The 22,100-nt window shown below is 34.2% G+C and overlaps 2 protein-coding genes across 9 annotated transcripts; both read left to right on the top strand.

Annotated features, from left to right (window-relative positions):
• Window positions 1-1,332: 1,332 nt before the first annotated feature.
• On the top strand, window positions 1,333-15,660 carry LOC130803516 (uncharacterized). 8 transcript variants are annotated; one of them, XM_057667642.1, is made up of 11 exons: window positions 1,549-1,688; window positions 5,551-5,627; window positions 6,937-6,963; window positions 8,871-8,945; window positions 11,332-11,564; window positions 11,930-12,008; window positions 12,175-12,595; window positions 13,154-13,500; window positions 13,577-13,879; window positions 14,088-14,406; window positions 14,497-15,660. In XM_057667642.1, the coding sequence occupies exons 5-11, from the start codon at window positions 11,342-11,344 to the stop codon at window positions 14,551-14,553; spliced, it is 1,749 nt and encodes a 582-aa protein (XP_057523625.1). In that variant the 5' UTR covers window positions 1,549-1,688; window positions 5,551-5,627; window positions 6,937-6,963; window positions 8,871-8,945; window positions 11,332-11,341; the 3' UTR covers window positions 14,554-15,660. The 8 variants fall into 8 exon arrangements, with proteins under 8 accessions (XP_057523622.1, XP_057523623.1, XP_057523625.1 ...); XM_057667643.1 differs by lacking the exon at window positions 6,937-6,963; XM_057667646.1 differs by lacking the exon at window positions 5,551-5,627 and having other exon boundaries at window positions 1,634-1,688; window positions 8,871-8,965.
• Window positions 15,661-16,541: 881 nt separating this feature from the next.
• LOC130803818 (uncharacterized) lies at window positions 16,542-21,798 on the top strand. Its single transcript, XM_057668019.1, has 7 exons — window positions 16,542-16,743; window positions 16,827-16,903; window positions 17,573-17,656; window positions 17,798-18,022; window positions 18,162-18,291; window positions 19,657-19,814; window positions 20,823-21,798. Exons 1-7 carry the CDS (start codon window positions 16,542-16,544, stop codon window positions 20,835-20,837), a joined length of 891 nt encoding a protein of 296 aa, XP_057524002.1. The 3' UTR covers window positions 20,838-21,798.
• The last annotated feature ends 302 nt before the right edge of the window (window positions 21,799-22,100 follow it).

Here is a 22,100-nt window from a genome sequence, read left to right on the forward strand (position 1 = left end):
TTAATTTAACGGCAGAGTACATCGTATGGGGTATTAGTTTTTTGTTTTCTAGGCGATGTTTGGTTGACATAAAAAAAATGAGAAATAAAAATTCCTAAAATTGTAATTAAGGGGAGTTGTTTGATTGAAAAAAAAAAAAGGAATTGACATAAGTAAAAAAAATTACAAAAGGTAGGAATTCAACTACCTAATCCCTTAGGTAGATAGAAATTTTTATGAAAAATTACTTTTCACATCGATAACCAAATAACTTTATAAAGACCTTATGATTAAATTTACCATATGCAATTCCAACATTGATAAAATGAAATAAACATATATCGAAGTTTCTTCAAAAAAAAAAAAAAGAATATTTCAAAGATTTTAATGTTCTCTATTACAAAGTACCAGTACTATTTTAACAAATACCATTTTCCGATTTTATTTTATTTTATTTATTTATTTATTTTTTGTAAAAGAAACAAATTTAAGAAGATGATGAAAATGATAGGAGCTGTTTGGTTGTACTTGTTTAATATAGGCAATAGAAATTCCTATAAAATGCTTAGATCCCTTGTTGCTTGTTTAGCATGAAATATACTCCGTACAAATAGGCTAATTATAACATTTTGAAAATTTTGAGGTCCTACCTATAATAGGAAGTTAATTACTCCACACTTTTTTTTTAATAGTAATTACTTTGTACCTAACTTACCCTAAGTCATTCACAATTTACATAAAATGCAAATTATCTTATGTCAATCAAACAAATTTATCAAATTCTTATGAAATAAAATATATGAAAGAAATTTTCTTAAGAAATATAAATTACCATGATTATTTAATTTCCAACGCAACCAAACAAGCACTATATGTAGCTAGGGCTGGCAATCATGTCGTGTCGTATTTGTGTCGGAAATTAAACAAGTTGAGGACGTGTTAATCTGATTGATTAAAAGTGTTGAATACATTTAACACCAACTCACTTTTTCGTGTCCGGTTCGTATCATATTGTATGAAAAATATTAGCCCTATTCTATATAATATATCAATAATTATATAAATTATAGGGTTTTTATATTAGATGGGTTGAGTCGGGTTAACGTAGTGTTAGAGAATCTCAATATTTATCTGTTTTAATTAAACGTGTCATGTCATGTTGACCCGTTTAATTACATGTATTAAAAACCCTTAACAATAATCGTTTTTTTTTCTTATTTAATTCATGTCGTGTCAACTTTTATCAATTGTATATGTAATTTTAAAAAATGTATACTTACCAAAAAAATAAATTGATGTTTAAAATACACATACTCCATAGACAAACATAAAAAAAAAGAAAGAAAAAAAAAAAACGTTACAGAGTATTACGTAGTCCTCTACAGTACAATTATGATTATGTGAAACGACTGGTCACTAGTGTTCATGGGCAGTGGACGAACTGACAATGGTGGTAATATTGGGCTATTCGCGTTGTAATTTCTGCTGCCCAACTCTTTCCATCATTTCATAGGCTTTACTTCCTTCTTCGGTTCTTCCTACAATGATACAGTCTACATGTTAAAACTCAATTTCCACAAAAAAGAAAAAAAAAACCTCCATTTTCATGAAAACTCTGTCTTCTTTTATTTTTCTTTGCCATTTTCAGTAGTCAAATTTCACAACCTTTTTCTCTCTCCTCATTTGGGTCATCATATTTTTCTTGTGAGGTAATTTCTTTCTTTTTTGTTATTTTTCTGAGTTTAATGAGCTTGTTTTTGTTAGTATGGTGTATGTCTGTATGATATGTGTTTTTTGTTAATTTGTGGGCTGCTTTTATTTGCTTCATATTCTCTCATTCTAGGGTTTTTGAGTTTGATCAAGTTGATTATACATGGTAAAATATCTTATTTTGGTATTTCTCTAGAATTTCGTTCATCTACTGTTGCTTCATACTCCGTATTGTTTAAATAAGGTTGTTTTTTTTTCTCTCTGTTCTGGGTTTTTGAAGAACATGCGGGGGTTTTCTGGTTTGAGCTTGGTATTTGCCTTTTATGCTCTGGTTACCCACTTACCCTGTTGATCTTGATGTAGATAATTTGTGAAACTTGCCATATTTTGGTTTTGAAATTTGAGTAATTTGTGAAACTTGCGTTTTTTTGGTTTTAAACGTTGAGTAGTTTGTTATTCTGATTCTTAATATGTCACGCCAAGTCTTATTGGTTTAGAGAGATAAATTAAGAATTGGGGTAGTTTGATTGTGAGAATGAAAAGTTGATATATATATTCATATAATTGTGATTATGCTGTAATTTGTTTGAAAATTTCAATAATTGATAGCAATTAGTGGAATCACAAATGAGCTTTTTTAATTCATAGCTTGATTATAGGTTCGATGGCTGCTATCTAGTTTTTAGGGTCTTCGTACCTTATTATACTATATAATTATATATTTTTATACGTAGCAGCCGAGCCTGGCAGCAACATGAAAATGGAGATGTGGGGAGGGGGGGGTTCTGTTGTCAATCTTTAGATCAAGATCAACAAAGCTTTAGATTCTGGGGTGAATTTGGTCTTTTAGCATATTATAGCTCAGTTATAGTTTGTTACATTACAGAGATTCTGGTTTTTGTTTTGTAATGCTGTTGACTTTGGTGCTGTAACTTACTAAGTTGCTGAAATATTTCTCTTATCAGAAATGTAGCTTGTCCTTGGGATTCTGTGTTCTATTGTTCACTTTCAGGTTATGCTTGTAAAGTAGTTAGCTTCCAAAGAGTTTAGGACACAGTTACACATGGATTGATATTTTCCATGAAAATTACATTACCTGAAATAAATTAGTTTTAATTGTTCAATTTCTTCACAATTCTAATTGGTTTTGGCTGTATTTTGAAAGGGCATGTATAACTTGAGCCGTTTTTTGATTTGTGAAACTTGCCGTTTTTTGGTTTGTGAAACTTGCCATATTTGAAGGCTCTGATTTTTTGGGTATATATGGAGTATAAATTTATTTACTCTTGGATGTCTTGCCTTTTTGCTTATAATTTTGTGGGTTAAGAGTCGAGAAATGGAGGGAAAGGAAGAGAAGAGAAATGGAGGGATGCATTCCTCTCTTGTAACAATATTACCCGACCTTCTAACAAAAGAAAAACACAACTCTGACAGCTTCTAGCAAGCATCAGAATATCCCTCACCAAATTGCCAAAAGAGCAAGGAGATATGGAGCCCTTCTTCAGATGGTGGAACAGCTTAATGTTATCAGTTTCCAGGATAAAGTTTCTAAAGCCCGCTTCCATGGCTATCTTTAGGCTGGATCTCATAGCAATTGCTTCACCAACACCAACATCTACCTTCCCATTCTCTTTCGAACAAAAGACTACCACAGCAGCCCCCTCATCCCTCAATATCCCACCAATTCCCAGCCACTGACCTTGGAAGGCTGGGTCTGTATTTAGCTTATACAGACCAGCAACAGGAGCCTTCCATCTAGAGCTGAAATACTGCACTTGCATCCCCATATCAGCATTCGCATTAGCTTCTTCAAACTCTCCCACCAAGCACATTGTCTTGTAAAGTGTTAGAATTAGACCCAAGAATTCAAGCAAGAACACAACAAGATTGAATATAAAGAATTGCAAAACAAATAGAAAGCACACCAAAATTTGGGGGGGTGGAGAAAATCCCAATATCAATGTGATATTGGACTATAAAACTCCACCCTTAACAACAATTGAATGAGTATTATTGCTTCTTTGAGTGTTGTATATAAGAACCTCTTAGGTTGATCAACAAAGAGAGAATTTATCAAAATCCCCAATTCCTCTCACTAAACCCTAAAATTGTGTTTGTGACTCTCCACTCAATCCCAATGACTATTTACAAAATGATATTACAATATGTGTGTACAAGGATTTACATGAGCCTTATATAGGCTTTGGAACCTAAAGAAACAATATAAGAATGTTCAAGAACCAAATATAAACTGTCGTATAAAACAGAACATTCCCGACAAACTGCTCAACCAGGTCGAGCGAACTAGGGTGGGTCGAGTGTAACACCCCGAGATTTTATGACGTCATTAATTAATATCTTAATAACTTTTAGGGATTTTATAATTATATTAAATCAATTTAGAAGTAGTTTTAATAAATCCCTTTCATATGCGAATTTAAATATTAACATATAATTATATTAAAAATACAATTACGACCTCTAAAATAAAGAGGTTCGAATCAAAATTATTATTTTATTAATATGTGTGAGTACACAAAGGTGAGTCTCTTAGTTGAGCCTCACAACAAAATGTATCTAGATTAAATAAATAAATAAATAAAAATAAATAAACATAATAATAACAATAACTGTGAAGACTCGCGGCACCACTCACGGCACACAGCAACCGGCTGCGTTTTCCCTTCCCCACGACAGCCACCAGCAGCGCCGGCCCAACTCCTCCCTCCTGGCAGCAGCAACAGCTGCGTTTCCCTTGCCCAACAGCAGCAAGCTGCTGTGACGCCAAGGCAGCAGCACCACGCGGCCCTTCCTCCGCCATTTTCGTGCTCCGCACCACCACAACACCACCTATACCCTCACCCTTTTCTAGTTTCCCCATTGTGAGCCATCTCTTCTCTTTTCTGTAATTAATTTCTAGTTTTATTTGAAGTTTTATGAAGTTTATGAGTGGGGTGTTGATTTTTGTGTTAATTTCATTGAATCTTTTTGTGGATAAGAATTTGATTGATGAATTAAACATGTTTATGACTTAGGGTTTGAAATGTGATTTGAAATTATGGGTTGTGTGTTAATTTAGTATTAGTTTCTTTGAATCTTAGTATGACTAGTAATTAAATATGTTATCTTTGAACACGAAACGATTAGGGCTTGGATTTAGAGATGAAATTACTAATGGTGTGTGTTTTATACTATATTTTAGTGATGATTGGTTAAATAACTTTAAAAGTTGTTTTAAGATTTGGTCGATTGGTTATTGTTGTGAATAATTAGTAATGGTGATGATGTTAGTTGACTATGAAAGTGATTTTGATTGATTAAATTGGGAATAATAGTTACTAATTGTTGTGGTTTGATTGTTGTGAATTACAAATACCCTTATTAGGTTGTTATTGAAGTTATAGATACATGATATTAGTAAGCCAAGAGCATAATGTCAACTTATCGTCGATGGTTGCTAAAGTTATTTGTCGTGTTGTTTTGACTATAGTTCTTAATAGCTTTGGAGAATGTAACAAATGATATCCCGATACGATAATTCTAAGATTTGCCTTATCGTTATATTAATGTTATATTAAAATTGTAAGATTTAGTTGTGATTAGTTATTTTTGGGTAACGCGAGCCGATATGCTCAAAATTAGTTAATGTAAAGAAACGATTCACACATACTTCTACTCTAAATTGATGGAAAGACTTATGTTGTGTTGAATTAATGATTTTGACTTGTGTTGAATGAGTTGTGTGCGTGCTAGAGTAATCGGAAACTCATGTTGAATGGGTGATAGCGGTTACTTTGGTATTTAGTTTGGTATGGCAAAGTAGTTAAGGGAACTTATTAGTTCTACTCATAACTTATATAGGTGCCCATTTCGTAAGAGGAAAGTAGAGCCTTAGTTGGGTGATTTTGTGACTTTTGATCGTGCAGTGACGCTTACAGGTACGTATACGCAGTAACTAACCCTTATATGCAATTTACTTTAAGACATTATTGTTTATTGTGATAATATACATTGCATTGAAAATATGAGATACTAGTGAGTACACTTTATATGAAGAGCTATCGATTATGAAATCCTTGCGCTTAGAATAGCTATAGAGAATGAGAGTGTAAGTAAGAGGCGGGGACCACCCCCCTTATTTATCTAACAATTGGATTATGCCTTACTTGGAGTTAGAATGACTCCTTTAGAGGTGAATTTCATATTTTGTTGAGTTGCTCAGTGGGTTTTGGCGTGCTGCTATCCCAGGGCGCTCATTAATAGTCGAAAGTGGAAGTTATTCCCATCTGATAAAGAATTAGATTATGATTAGCTGGCGTGACTCAAATGGATTATGTTCGGTTGATTTTAGTCCTCTAGGTGAGGTTCGACGGGATCACCGTAAGGGGGGTATGAGCATGCTTGGGTCATTGGGCGCCGGATGGCCGATACCGCCCCTTGACCGAGGTGTTACCATGCGGGCCTTGCAAACCCCAATATGGTGGCCTCTTCACTGGTTTAGTACCCCAGTGTGTTAGTTTTTCCCGAAGGTAGGACCCGAGAGGGTCAGCTGGAGGGGGCATGAGCTCATACTTTGCCATGGGCGCTGGATGGCCGATAACGCCCTTGGCCGTGTCACTATGCCAGGAAGTAGAGAAAGATCCACTGATAGAAAATTATTCAGTGATAGAAAGTTTATTCATTGATCGAAAGTTATTTAATGATAGAAGCTAAGGTTCATTCTTTGATAGAAAGCTTACACATTGATAAAACGTTTACTCATTGATAGAATGTCTACTCATTGATAGAATAGTTTATGCTAGTGAGAAGTGTGCCTAAGTTAAGTTACCTCAATGGTATTATAGACTATGATCACACTTACCTTAAGATAGACAAGCTCTATAAGGTCATGTGTTAGGTATTCTGTTAAGGCCTTGGTTGAGTTGATACTATGCGTGTTTTGCAAGAGTTTATGTTCTGAAAAGAGAAGCGTGAAGACTTGCATTCTACCTAACAACACATGGTTCGGTTTGGAAAGAACGTAATGATATTAAGAAGTATAGGTGGCCGATAAACGGTTACTATCTGTGCTTGTGTCTTATGAAATCATCTTATGTTGTTGTATAATATAATTCTATCTAGTAGTTGGCCTTATTATATTTGATGTTAGTTACTGACGTGTACGTGTTTGTGTTTATGTTTGATTGTTGATGACCTTCTGTGATTGTCCTGCTATGATACATTGGTCTTTGGTCTAATGTCGAGCAGCAGGAGGATCATAGACAGGCGTAGCAGGTATTGGAGCTTCTTTTGCATTGCATTGCATTGCATTGGGGGAGAGTGATTAGGGCGAAGCATCACCTGTATCATACCGTTATCTTTCGATTATGTAGCTCTTATTTATCTTTTGTAAACTTTGGTTGTATATGTTTTGTTATGAGGCCTCGTGTCCTCCCTTGTATATTTGTATTTCCGCTGCGTAGTTTATAACTTTGTATGGTTTTAAGGAGTTAAGTCATTTTAAAATGCAAGCGTTGACACTGGAACCACGATCCATGCTTGGCATGTTGATTGAGAAGCCGGCGACGAATCATTCCGCCGTGACATAGTTTTTATAGGCCTCTGATGCCTTTACTTTATTAGCTTCTAAATAACTTTTGTTTTTCTCAAAGGCGCACAGTTTTAGGGCAGATGTTGCCGAAATTTCCACTCACCTTTTAAAAGTTAATATTTAACTTTTATCCAAATTCTTTTCCTTTTCTCTTATGTAACACCCGAACTTCCTCCCGTCCTTTACGGTTTTGGTTTCGTTAAGGGGTCTGAAGTTCAAGGGTGTTACATCGAGCGAGAGATCAGAATGTAGACAGAAGGTTCTGATCTCTCGCTCGACCGGTCGAGCGCTTCTCCTTGGGTCGAGCCATGGTTGAGCGACCAACAGGGGCTTCAAAACAGAATGCCACTTCATCAAACTTCACCACAACATCCATATATCATCTCAAACCTTTATGCACACATATACATTATATCACAAACATCACTTGGGCTTTATTGAGTCACCACATCCAACATAAAGAATGTCAGCTTCCCTCTTCTCTCTTTTATCTAAGACCCATGCATTGCGTTTCAACCAGATTCCCCACGCCAGGCACCAAAAAATATCCCACCAATTCGTCTCCTTGATCTTTCCATACATCAGATTGCACCAACCTCGAAACCCATCAGTAGGGGTGTTCAAAAATATCCGTATCCGAAAATCCGCTTTCCGATTTTTAAAAGCGGATAAATTACCCGGTTTCCAAAATTCGGATAAATCGGGTCGGGTACCCGGTTATAAAACCGGGTATTCGGGTCGGATACGGATCGCGATTTTTGGAAAACCGGGTACCCGGTATCCGTTTTTTTCTTTTTTTTTTTTTTTTTTTAATATAAAAAGCCTATAATTGAAAACCCTAAATCAGATTCCTTCTACCTTGGGCCGCCTTCTATTCCAGTCTTCTTCCTCTGATTCGCCATTCAAAATTCCTTCTTCTTCCTCCTTCAATCTTGCTGCTTGCTGGCTGCTGCTTGCCTTGTTCCTCCTTCACCATTCACACCGTTATCTTTAATTGGGTAATTTTGTTTCAATTTTTTTGCCATGTTCTTCTTCAGTTGTTGTTCTTCTTCTTCTTTAGTATGTATTTAAATTTTTTTTTTTGCCATTTTCGATTTCGATTTCATTATCTTAGTTCATCACCATTTTCGTATTAAACGATTTTGTCACAGAACATCTTCACTCTTCATGTAACAAAACAGAATGAACTGTGATGAACTGATCTGAAATCCAGATCTAGATCTACGAAGAAACTCGTGGTGTTTTGAAGATCTTCTTCCCTTCTTCCTCCTGCGTTCTTCAATCCAGACACAATCATCTTGCTTCTTCAATCTTCAGATCTTCTTCTTCTTCTTCTTTAGTTCTTCACTTCTTTAATTGGGTAAGTTTGTTTCAATTCATCACCATTCTTCTTCTTCTCCAGATCTTCTTAATTTTTTTCGCAATTTCTGATATTTGTCACTGATTTAATTTTTTAGCATTTTCGATTTTGTCATCTTAGTTCATCACCATTTTCGATTTTCTGATATTCATCACCATTTTCGCAAATTTTTCACAGATTTAAGTTATTTGGTACTTATTTTTTTTTTTGCCCTTTTCGATTTTGTCACAGATTTATTCAGCCATTTTTGGTACTTATTGAAGATCTACATGGATTCATCACCATTTTCCGATATTCTGATTATTGGTTTGATATTCTGATTTTGGGTAGCCATTATAATATTTGATTCTGATATTTGTTCAACTTGTTCAATATTTTTTATGTATATGATGATGGTAGATTATATATAACAAAATTCTGCTTGTATATGATGAATTGATGATGGTAGATTCACTAGCTTGGTAATTTTGCTTGTATATGATGAACTGATGAATTGATGATGGTAATTTAGAGCATACTGTCTTTACTCTTTACTCATCTCTGAAATAAAAAAAACAAAAAATTAACAAAATCGGGTACCCGGTTTAAACCGGGTCGGATCCGGAACTCAATTTTCACTATCCGGAAAACCGGGTACCCGGTTTTTCGGAACCGGGTCGACCCGATATCCGGTTTTGAACACCCCTACCCATCAGCATCAAATGCCCTTGTGTCAAGCCACAAGGCAGAATGTCTCCAAATAGAGGATGCTGCAGGGCAGAAGAGAAGCGTATGAGCAGTAGTTTCCTCTCCCTCCCCACACATAGGGCAATGTTGATCTACATTCATACCCCTAGCCATCAACCGGCTCATAACAGGCAGCCCCTCCCTCACACTTCTCCACACAAATAATTTGATCTTTGGTGGAATACGGGCATGCCAAATACTCTTCCAATTAAAAACTACATGCCCGTTTGACGAGGTTGCCTTATCCTTTACCTCTTCTTCGACCAAGAGGTTGTAAGCACTCTTTACGCTGTAACACCCATCTTTCGAGTGATGCCATGACCAAACATCTTCCTCATCAAACAGAGGTAATGGAATACTACAAATTCTATCAATTTCCCGCTGAGAGAATAACTCAGAGAGAGTAGTCCAATTCCAGCTCTGATTTTCCCTTAGATCTTTGACATACATCGGAACATCACTACCATCCTTCTTTTGTGACAAAAGTCGGAACTTTGGGAGATTAGGCACCCATGGGTCTTCCCAAATATAGACACTACTTCCCTCACCAATAGTCTTTATGGCACCCTTCTCAATTACCTCTCTAGCTCTTAGAATCGATCTCCACGTCAAGCTCATGTTTGGGACATCATAAATTTATTTACTCTTGGATGTCTTGCCTTTTTGCTTATAAAGGTTGAAATAATGTTATTGTTGTATGTGAGTGTTGCTGACATTACATGTAGAAAAGGTTGAAATAATGTTATTGTTAATGAAGTAGTATCGTTGCTTGAATGTTAGTAACTTAGTACTTCTGCTATAATTTTGTTGTCTAGTTGCTGCTATATTCTATTATTCTGTTTACCTGCTGCTGAAATTATTGTTGCCTGTTATATAATCCTGCTGCTGCCTGTTGTATTGCTACTGCTTTTATTTTGCAATTGCCCTGCAGCTGCAGTTCTGTTCGTCCCATAATAATAGACCTGCAGACGTTTCTAGCCCATAGTTCCTTCATGAAAGTTGTAGATCTTGAAAAGTTATTCAATCTAGGCTCAAGAATTTCATGATTTGGAATTGTGTGCTAGGATTCATGCCTTCTTGAAATTCCTGTGGTCTGCTGTCTTGGTTCTATCTCAGCGGGGCTGCTGTTGATCACTTGATCCCTGTGTGGTGTTGTTAATATAAAAGATTGTTCTTCCTATGTCTTGTTTGAGTTATATGGGCTGATTTAGTCATGTTAGTGTTGTTGTAGCTTTCATAACTTGAGTTTAGTTAAGAGTGGTAAATCCATGACAAATCTCAACTTTATTCTTAAGTTGAAGTTGGCAGGTCAACTCCTAGTTCTAAACAAAGTTGTTGATATTATTCTCCCTGTCCAAACAAGTTGATGATGTTGATATCCCTTTGTCTTTCCTTATTTCCTTTTAAATTTTTTCAGTTTTGATTATAATTGGAGGTGCAACTCAAGTTCCAAAAGTTGATGTTATAACTTTAACTAGAGTAAAAGCCTAGTCCTTTGATTACCTTGGCTCTTTTTCTTTGATTATGTGATTGAGGTAAAATAGTGTGTACGTGGGAGTTGATTGGTTGAAGTTTGCTTATGGGAAAAAACTTATTTACATAGCTTAGGGTTGAGAAAATTAAGACTTGTTCCATTAGACACTTGCCTTTTGTGTTGGTACATGCTTGTTATATGGTTCTCATTTATTATTATTATTATTATTATTATTATTATTATTATTATTATTATTATTATTATTATTATTTTCTTGTTATATGGTTCCCTTAATTAATACTTGGTAATATTAATATGGTGATGTTTACCCAACTGTTTTTCCTCATGCTTTAATAATAATGCAGTAATAATTATTATTATGATGCCAACCGATTGTTTCTTCTCTCTTACTATTGTTAGTGTCACAACCAAATATTATGCCAAGTGATGTCAATTTTTTAGCTTCTTATCAATGACTTGCCTTGTAATCAGAGTGAGGATAATGACTCAAGGTGCTAAAAAGAAGAAACGGCAGCAAAAGAAAAAGAATTCAAAGGATAAAATTTCAGAGGATAAAATAATAGAGAAGATTTCAGCTTTGTGGGAGCAAGAAAGATTACAAGAGTGCTTGGATTTTATCATTTCTCTTGATGATGAGGGGTTGAAAAATTTAAAAGTCTATTCTGTGAAAGTGCATGTACTTGCAAGTTTGAGACGGTTTGAAGGTAAGTTTATTTTCCTCCAATGAAATGGTTTGATGTAGTATGGTCTATTGTTTGCTTTAATTCTTATTTTCTACTAGGAACGGTAAGATTTGGAAAGCTTTTGATTATTTTCTTTTTACAAGTGAGTGGCTTTAAGGCTTAGGGAAAGAAAGCTTGGAAGCGATAAATACAACATTTTCAGTTTCCTAAGGAAACAATAGAGAAATGCAAGCGAATATTAATCTGAAATTAACAACTCGAGAGATAAAGAAAGCTAACAAATATTGACTAAATTTGGAAAGCATATTTGTGTTATTTGTATTGTAAATTTGTATTATTTTGTACTTCATTTATCTTAATGTTTTCATTTAATTTTGTATGATCAGAGGTATTGGCTTTGCAAAAACGACTCGAAGAATTTGGACATAAAACGACTTTGGCACTTAGTGTATGGTTTATGTTTGCGTAAGTCTATTCTCTTCCTTTCTAAGGATTTTTGATAAATTATCAGGATGATGTAACTCTTACAAGATATTTATTTGAATTGATTCTATACGGACAATATAGTAGACAATAGTTAGTCATCTTTAATCACGTTGACATTAATTAAATTTTTTAAAATGCCTTGCAGTTATGCCAACAGAAAGCAAAATAATATTTTGGAAGCATATCTTCTTTATATATATGTGCATGATCAGAAGGGTGCAGTGCATGTAGATGATGAAATATTCAAAGGTTGTCTCAAATGGATAAAAAGATTACAACCGAAAGTTCAACCAGATTTGGATAGAATTGCAGTGGAAAGAGCTAATAAATTTTTGGATGATGAGCGTGCTGCCTCCTCTTCTACCAAGGCTCCTGCCTCCTCTTCCACCAAGGCTGCCACCTCTTCCACCCAAGGCTGCATCCACCCGACCAAGGCTGCATCCACTCCGACCAAGGCTGCATCCACTTCGACCTTGGTTGCGTCCGCTTCGACTTTGGCGATCCCTTCTTTGACCTTGGATCCCTCACCTTTGGTTGTGGATGCCTCTTCCCAAAAAATGATGAAGGTAATCTCTTCTCAACTTTTCGTTAATTTTATGATTTGTTTTTATTTGGAAAGAACAAAAAATATTATTAGGTCATTGATAAGCCATTACATTCAAGACCTAAGCGTAACAAACACTAAGAGTTAAAAGACTACATGTTTAAATACAGTTCTCAACCATTTAACATCATTAGCTCATCACTACTAGTTCCTGGAAGAAATCTGTAAATTCTATAATGCATATTTTGTTTCGGAGGACTAGTTACATGTGTATGATCATCATGATGAAAAGTCTACATAGCTTTGTTTCTTTGCTGCCAAATATAGTATACTAAACCAGCCAGACATCTTTAATATATCAATTTGAAATAATCTATCTGTTACAATCTTCAACTTAAAGCAAAGTTAGTAGAGATTTTAAGCCATTTTCTATAGAACAGTAAAACAATAATGATTGCAAGAGCAGTCAAAGAACATATGTTGTCTAGATTCAAGGATCAAGAGTTGTCTAGAACAATATGTATCGTATTATTTGTTAAATATTTTTCTCTATTCTGTATTGGTAAATATATATTTACAGTTTACAGAGGATGGTGTGATATACTTTGAAATGACCCAGCTTGATGAATTTTCATATCTTGGTGTAATGAAGATAGGCGGGAGTTTTTTTCCCAAGTCGTATATCAAAATTGGCGAGAATTCTACTTCAGATGTCTCAATTAGGCTTAAGAAAAACTCATGCCTATTGAAAATTGAATTTTCAATGTATTTCCACTCCCTTTCCAGTAGGGTAGCAATTGTTGAGCCGGTCCGTCCAGTAAAAGCGTTCTTTGAATTGAAGCTTGAAGATTTCAAATCGAAAGCAATGGCTCAAACTTGTAAAAAATGGTGGGAATATATCAAAGACGACTTTTTATCAATATTTCGGTAAAAAATTTACTTTGTTAATTTATTATATTTTTATTTTATGAATGAAATTTAATAATATATTATTGTATTGTAGAGGCGTAATATGTGGCATGCTTGCCATATATTCAGATCAAAAAGTCTGTAGTGATTTTGAAAAATCACTTTATGTCACCGAGGAGGGAGAAGCCAAAATATTCCATATTTCTCAAGAAAAATTTACATTCAGCCAAGCGCAAAAAGAAGTGTATGATCTGTTGTCCATTATTGAAGGAGTCATTACTTTGATAAGAACAAGATCAAGACCAGATTTGGAAACTTGGCGTAAAGAGTTTGAGCTATCTTATGAACTGCCTTTAGAATTAGTTCATTTTTTAAACAGCTTAAGAGTCAGGAAAATGTAAGTAAATTTCCCTTAAATCTGTTTTTATATTCTTTTTATTCATTATAAGTTCAGTTTATGCTAATATTATACTTTGTATATTTTGTTTATGTAACTATTAAAAAGCATGTTATCTGCAACTGTACATTACTTATAAAGTTTTTTTTTTTTTTTAATAAATAGGTATACTTGTATGATTAAAAATTTTATGTTTTATTTCTAACAGATGTGATAGCATTCATCCAATGTTTTTGATTGATCACCCATTTTTCTGGTCGATAAATCATCGGGTTTCATTCATCCAGTCTCTTAAAGAGGCTATTAAAGAAAGGTTAATCAAGAAGAATCTTTTCGATGCGGAAATGACTCGGAATTTTAGGACTCAAAATTGGAGGATTGAAGTCTCAAATGACATGTTATTGTCAGCAATCTACAACTACAAAGGACATGACTTTTATGATAGACCAATTCATGTCATTAATTTTATTCATGCAGTGTTTTCCCATGCTAATGACTATCAATATGATACTATATGCGGGAAAGAGGTAATGACTTTCTTTCTATTTTATTTACAAAAATATTAATTAATTATTGCATTTGCATGCTGCTAATTTTTTTATCTTTATCTTTTATAGGGTGGTTTGACTCTTGAGGAAAGGGAAAGTCAGCATGCAAATGCAATAATTAATTAATATTTTTGTAAATAAAATAGAAAGAAAGTCATTACCTCTTTCCCGCGTATGGTATGATATTGATAGTCATTAGCATGGGAAAACACTCCATGAATAAAATTAATGACATGAATTGGTTCAACATAAAAGTCATGTCCTTTGTAGTTGTAGATTGCTGACAATAACATGTCATTTGAGACTTCAATCCTCCAATTTTGATTCCTAAACTTCCGATTCATTTCCGCTTTGAAAAGATTCTTATTGATTAGCCTTTCTTTAATAGCCTCTTCAAGAAACTGGATGAATGAAACCCGATGATTTATCGACCAGAAAAATGGGTGATCAATCAAAAACATTGGATGAATGCTATCACGTCTGTTAGAAATAAAACATTAAATTTTTAATCATACAAGTATACCTATTTATTAAAAAAAAAAAAAACTTTATAAGTAATGTACAGTTGTAGATAACATGCTTTTTAATAGTTACATAAACAAAATATACAAAGTATAATATTAGCATAAACTGAACTTATAATGAATAAAAAGAATATAAAAACAGATTTAAGGGAAATTTACTTACATTTTCCTGACTCTTAAGCTGTTTAAAAAATGAATTAATTTAAAGGTAGTTCATAAGATAGCTCAAACTCTTTACGCCAAGTTTCCAAATCTGGTTTTGATCTTGTTCTTATCAAAGTAATGACTCCTTCAATAATAGACAACAGATCATACATTTCTTTTGCGCTTGGCTGAATGTAAATTTTTCTTGAGAAATATGGAATATTTTGGCTTCTCCCTCCTCGGTGACATAAAGTGATTTTTCCAAATCACTACAGACTTTTTGATCTGAATATATGGCAAGCATGCCACATATTACGCCTCTACAATACAATAATATATTATTAAATTTCATTCATAAAATAAAAATATAATAAATTAACAAAGTAAATTTTTTACCGAAATATTGATAAAAAGTCGTCTTTGATATATTCCCACCATTTTTTACAAGTTTGAGCCATTGCTTTCGATTTGAAATCTTCAAGCTTTAATTCAAAGAACGCTTTTACTGGACGGACCGACTCAACAATTGCTACCCTACTGGAAAGGGAGTGGAAATACATTGAAAATTCAATTTTCAATAGGCATGAGTTTTTCTTAAGCCTAATTGAGACATCTGAAGTAGAATTCTCGCCAATTTTGATATACGACTTGGGAAAAAAACTCCCGCCTATCTTCATTACACCAAGATATGAAAATTCATCAAGCTGGGTCATTTCAAAGTATATCACACCATCCTCTGTAAACTGTAAATATATATTTATCAATACAGAATAGAAAAAAATATTTAACAAATAATACGATACATATTGTTCTAGACAACTCTTGATCCTTGAATCTAGACAACATATGTTCTTTGACTGCTCTTGCAATCATTATTGTTTTACTGTTCTATAGAAAATGGCTTAAAATCTCTACTAACTTTGCTTTATGTTGAAGATTGTAACAGATAGATTATTTCAAATTGATATATTAAAGATGTCTGGCTGGTTTAGTATACTATATTTGGCAGCAAAGAAACAAAGCTATGTAGACTTTTCATCATGATGATCATACACATGTAACTAGTCCTCCGAAACAAAATATGCATTATAGAATTTACAGATTTCTTCCAGGAACTAGTAGTGATGAGCTAATGATGTTAAATGGTTGAGAACTGTATTTAAACATGTAGTCTTTTAACTCTTAGTGTTTGTTACGCTTAGGTCTTGAATGTAATGGCTTATCAATGACCTAATAATATTTTTTGTTCTTTCCAAATAAAAACAAATCATAAAATTAACGAAAAGTTGAGAAGAGATTACCTTCATCATTTTTTGGGAAGAGGCATCCACAACCAAAGGTGAGGGATCCAAGGTCAAAGAAGGGATCGCCAAAGTCGAAGCGGACGCAACCAAGGTCGAAGTGGATGCAGCCTTGGTCGGAGTGGATGCAGCCTTGGTCGGGTGGATGCAGCCTTGGGTGGAAGAGGTGGCAGCCTTGGTGGAAGAGGAGGCAGGAGCCTTGGTGGAAGAGGTGGCAGCCTTGGTGGAAGAGGAGGCAGGAGCCTTGGTGGAAGAGGAGGCAGCACGCTCATCATCTAAAAAGTGTTTCCTTCATTATACACAAAACTTTATGACACCTTGTGTAATCATGCAAAAAATTCTAGTGGGTAAGAATTTAATATTTTGTTATTTCTAATGTACATCTTTTATGTTGTTTAAAATTTTTGTTTAACACTTTTTAATTTAACAGGAAATATACAAAGTCATTTTCAGATGTTCTTAAAAGTTTTTCAAGTTGTGGATCTCAATATTGATTTCCTGTTCCTGGTAAGCATTTGATATCGATTTGGGGGCTATTTCGGTGTAGTGTTTTCGGGTTTTTTTTAGACAGTTTTGTGACTGTCATAGGGGCTAGTTAGTGGTTGTTTTAGGTTACATTGTGTGTGAATAGTGTTTGAGGTGTGTGGGCAAAGGTGCCGTATTATTGCTTGTGTGTCTTGACGATGTGAGTATGTGATAGGTGTTGCACACGTGATGGTTGTTGAGTGGTATTGTGTATGTGATGGGTGTAGAGTGTGTTTTGGTATTGGGTATTAAGCATGTCATTTATGAGTTAATTTGTATGTTTGGAATTTTTGATACTCCTTGTTACATGAGTTGTAGTGGACTAGAAGTGCGTAATTTGGCATTATTTCTTTGGTTTATTGGTGATGATGGGTAATTGAACTTTTGGACTAGGCGTACTTTTTGCGGAATATGCAACAAACTACTGTGAAAAGGCATTGTAAATAACTGTTAATTGACACATAGATTAAACTAAATGTCTTTACACATACATTATGTTGTATGATTCATATAAAAATTAATATTTTCTTTCTAATTCCTTTTGGAAGTCTCGTATAATAGTTACATTCATTGTCATTGCTGAAAGTAAAAGGTTGGACAACTATCGGTACATCACTTGTTACTTATTCCTTTTCTTGTTTCCTGTTACAGTTGATATTTTTTCTCTTTGTAGTTGCGTCATTTCTTGAAAAATCTCATAATCTTATTCTGAATTTTCACTCCATGTTCTCATCTGTACATATGGTTGAATGTACTAGGCATATGATATTATTATTGAATATGCCTTTAGTTGGAGTTTTCTGTTTTCTACAGTGTATAAGAAAAGTGCATTAATATCAAATCTTGGAGTAACACTATTTATTGTAGAAGGTTTAAATATCGGCCCGTGACAGAGCTCAGGGTCGGATCCCCGCTGCCGTCTTCTCCCTCACCGCAGAAAACAGCTCCAAGCAGCTTCTTACGACTGAAACTAAGCAGATTGATTCTATTCTTACTAAGTTGGATCCTTCCTTCTTCTGCTCCACCACTTTCAAGCTTCAAGTTCGGGCCGGGTCCGGGTCTTCTGTTCTTCTTCATTCTGGAAATGTCCTCCCTATTAAGGTCATTTCATATTACTCTTTTAATTGGCCTTAATTGATTGTACTTAATGTTAATTTTGTTGATAAGAAATTTTCAGTGATATGATTGGTATTAATTTTTTGAAAATGTGGTGTTTTATTGTGTTTGTGTGTTGGAGCAGCTTGCGAGAAATGAGGAGACAGGGGAGGTGATGAATATGGTGTTTGTGTGGGCGGAAGAAGGATCGAAGTTAGAAGTTGATGTGCCCGTTGTTTTCAAGGGTGTAGATTCTTGTCCTGGCCTTAAGAAAGGTGTGTCTTTATGTTGATTTTTGGTGTCTTTGTAATTGGTTTGATGTTCTTGTTTGAAGTTACCGCCCATCCTCGAAACCGAGCAAGTATAATAATTAGCAATGGTGATGTTTTTGTATTACAGTATATCTAATTGTTATAGCTTCTGTATAGTCGTATAGATATAGACAGTGCTAGACTGCTAGTATTGCTCATATAGGGATATGCACTTCAGATAGAACATTACTTACTACTTCGATGTGATGAATTTGCATATCATTGCCTATATATCATTGCCTAGGAGGCAAGGACAGCTCTTTTTTCCCAATTTACTTATGTTTGAGGTTGTTTTGAATATCTGTACATATGGTTGAATGTACTAGGTATATGATATTATTATTGAATATGCCTTTAGTTGGAGTTTTCTGTTTTCTACAGCGTATAAGAAAAGTGCATTAATATCAAATGTTGGAGTAACACACTATTTATTGTAGAAGGTTTAAATAACAGCTCTTCCTTAACCATTTTCTTTCTTCTCTTCCTTTTGTTTGAAAAGTATTAGGTTCGTCTAAAAATGCTAAGAAATTCAAATGAGCCAAGCTTATCAGCGTGCTTTCTTCTGGTAGTAAGTACTTATCTCTTACCAGATAAGAAAAGGCTTCATATCAGAAGTGAATTCGTCATGAATGCAATGCAATATTTAGCCAATATTATCTGGGTACTGTGATTATCTGACCACTGCTTACTCAGCAGAATTTAAAATGTGGCCTCCTTTCAACTATAGTAAGTCAAGGTTTGTTGAGTTGCTGCCTCTGCTTAATTGTTTCTGTATCTGATCCCATCTCTTACTCTTGGTCCCTCTGCAGGGAGGGGGAGGGGTGTTTGGGCCATTGTGAGAGTTAGCTTTTCTGTGTGTCAGTCTGTTGAATATAGGGCTGTCCTTTGAAGAGTAAAATGATGGCCATATGTTCTTGTTTAGTTTAAGCTGTGCAACAAGTCTCATTTGAAGCTGAAAGGAAAAGTTTCTACACTACAGACTCTAATATTACTTTTGCAGGATTAGAATTTTCTTTGCTATTCAAAGTTGTATTTAGTATTTACTCTAGATTTGAAAATGTGTCACTTGTTTACTTTTTGATTGTTAACAACCCAACCTGAATTTCCTTTTGAAGTACAATTGGATGAACTTGTAAGCATTCATACTTTCTTGTTTCAAGCATTATTCTGTAAAATCTGTATGGATACAGACTGAACCAGTATCCTTTTATTCATTGTTTAGTGCTTTGCTAATTATTTTCTTGTCATAAATGAAATTTACATGATTACTTCTCGTGCTAAGCAGGGGGACAGCTGAAAACAGTAACCTAATATATCTTTGCCCAACAGAATGCATCCCTCAAAAGATCGAGGTGGACATTAGCAATTTGGACATTGGAGACCGGATCTTTATGAAAGATATTGAGGTTGATCCGTCATTGAAGCTTTTAAGTGGGAATGATACAAAACCTATCTGCAAGATTGTGGCTTCAGAAGTAGAAAATCAGGTACCTCTTGAAACTTAATTTATAAGTGAGGTGTTTTTTTACTTTTTATCTTTTCTTTAAGGGACCATATAATTCAATGATGAAAGCTGCTTCGATTCATGAAAATAGTATCTGATGTAGGGTGTATTAAAAACTTTGAAGGAGTAATTGGTGACTCCATAAAGCTGCTATGACAAGTTTACCCCTTGTATAACATCTTGTTCTATTATATGACCAATCTATTGTATTCATTTCCTTAGTATTTCGTGGCTTAGATGCTTGTGCTTCTAAATTTTTTTTGCCCTTTGAGGGTTTGCTGGTTGGTAGGGTGTGGGCATGTGGCTTTCAGGTGTATATATTGGACATTTGTGGATTTTAGTTTTAGCCCTCCATTGTTATCGGGTGTGTATATGTTTTATTTATCTATCTATCGATTTACTTACTAATTGTCATGTCAAGAGTCTATAATATTGGGTTTATTATAAAATTGCTCATGGTGGTTTTTTTTCTTTTATTTTTGATAAAATATGTTTATGTTGGTTTTTGCATTCAACTCTCTGGGTGTAGATTGGTTTTTGCAGAAAAGTTCCCAATTGATGTGTTATGTCTTATTGTATTGTATTTTACTATTGTTTTTGAGTACTAAGATTCATGTCTCTGAGTTTGTGTTCCAACTCTCTGGGTGTAGATTAGTCAATGCAGGTTGATGTTATTGATGTATTCTGTCTAATTGTAGTTGGAGTATTATGGCTATTGCTTCACTGCTGTTCTGTTGGCAAAAAAATCTGTCAAAATTGTAGAATGTAGTGGGCATTGGGGGTCAATGTGAACCTATGTGTGTATCCTCAGCTTCAGCTAAGCCTTCTAGATAATATCACCTAAATACAATGAATTACCAATTTAATATCAGATGTCGTTCTTGCTTGCTGTCTTACAATGTAAAGATATATTTTTGTTATACATAAGTTTGTTATAGATATATTTCCGTTATCATCTGATTATTTTCTTATCATGTATACAATTACGCAGTTTGCAGGTAGGTGAAGGGGGTCGATAAATGAATTGATCCACTAGATGCATACCCTCTGATGTCTGCAGCACTAGTAGCAAGCCTGATTTATTTTTTGGTTCAGACAGATCATTATGTTGCTTGAGATTTAAGTATAGAGCTGACTTTTTCTTATGTGAGCTAAGCTACTTCTGTAGAAGTTAAACATGGAACTACTGTTGTTTACGCATGAGGTTTTTATTCTCAAAAGAAATATGTCTGTAAAATTGTACCTGATTTTTCTATTAGTATTCGCTTTCTATCACTGTTACTGCCTGCTTAACCTTTTACTTACTATTCTTACATGTTTAGTGCTGTGGTTTGGTTATACTAATCCTTTTTGAATGATGTCAAAAGGGGGAATGTTTAGCACAAACTTAAAGGTATGCTTGATCTATGATATAGTTCAATATGTTGACTGAAAGGAAGTTGTTGCTCTGATTATCTAAGTTGCTCTGAACTGCAATACATAATAACATTGTTTACTTTGATGTTAAATTTGTTTACTCTGATGTTGTTAAATTGCTCTGATCAAACTGTTTTGAATGTTAGCTCTGATGACATAATTGTTTTGATTTGAATATTTCTGATGATAATTTATATATGATATTCTGATCATGTTTGTTTATATGCTCTGATCATGTTTTTACTAAGATTAATATATGCTCTGATCTTTGTGTTTACTGAGTCACTTTGATAAAATCATGAATTTCTTTGTTGCTCTGAAAATTTTCACAGAAATTGAACTTTAGATACTCACTGGATTATGTTAACTATTTTTGGAAATTATTAAAAACATAAGTGTTTAATATTATGTTTTTATATTTTATATGTAGAGTTATCTGTTCTGATTTAGATGCTTGGTGAATTATATTGTAACGAGTTGATTTACTAAGCTATGTAGAGTTGCTTTAATCTCTAGCATGCTCTATACTTTTGTTTTACTCTATTTTTATTTAAGTTTGTTTAAAAGTTTGTCATCATCAAAAAGGGGGAATTTGTTGGCCTCTTAAGTTTTGATGATGACTTCACTTTATTTAAACAAATATATTTTAGAGATTGTTTTGTAGGTATATATCCGATTTTATCAAAATCGTTGATGAAGCCTATGACTTGGATCGTGGCAATAGTACGTGTCAAGAATATCCAAGAAGTTAGAAAAATTGCTTTGGATAACAAATGGAGACAGGAAGTCTACTGTTCCCAAAGTGCACTGTTCCCACGATGCAGGTCCAGAGAAGACATCGACTGGAAATTAC

This window comes from Amaranthus tricolor, chromosome 17, assembly GCF_026212465.1.
Source record: "Amaranthus tricolor cultivar Red isolate AtriRed21 chromosome 17, ASM2621246v1, whole genome shotgun sequence".
Taxonomy (NCBI): Eukaryota; Viridiplantae; Streptophyta; class Magnoliopsida; order Caryophyllales; family Amaranthaceae; genus Amaranthus; species Amaranthus tricolor.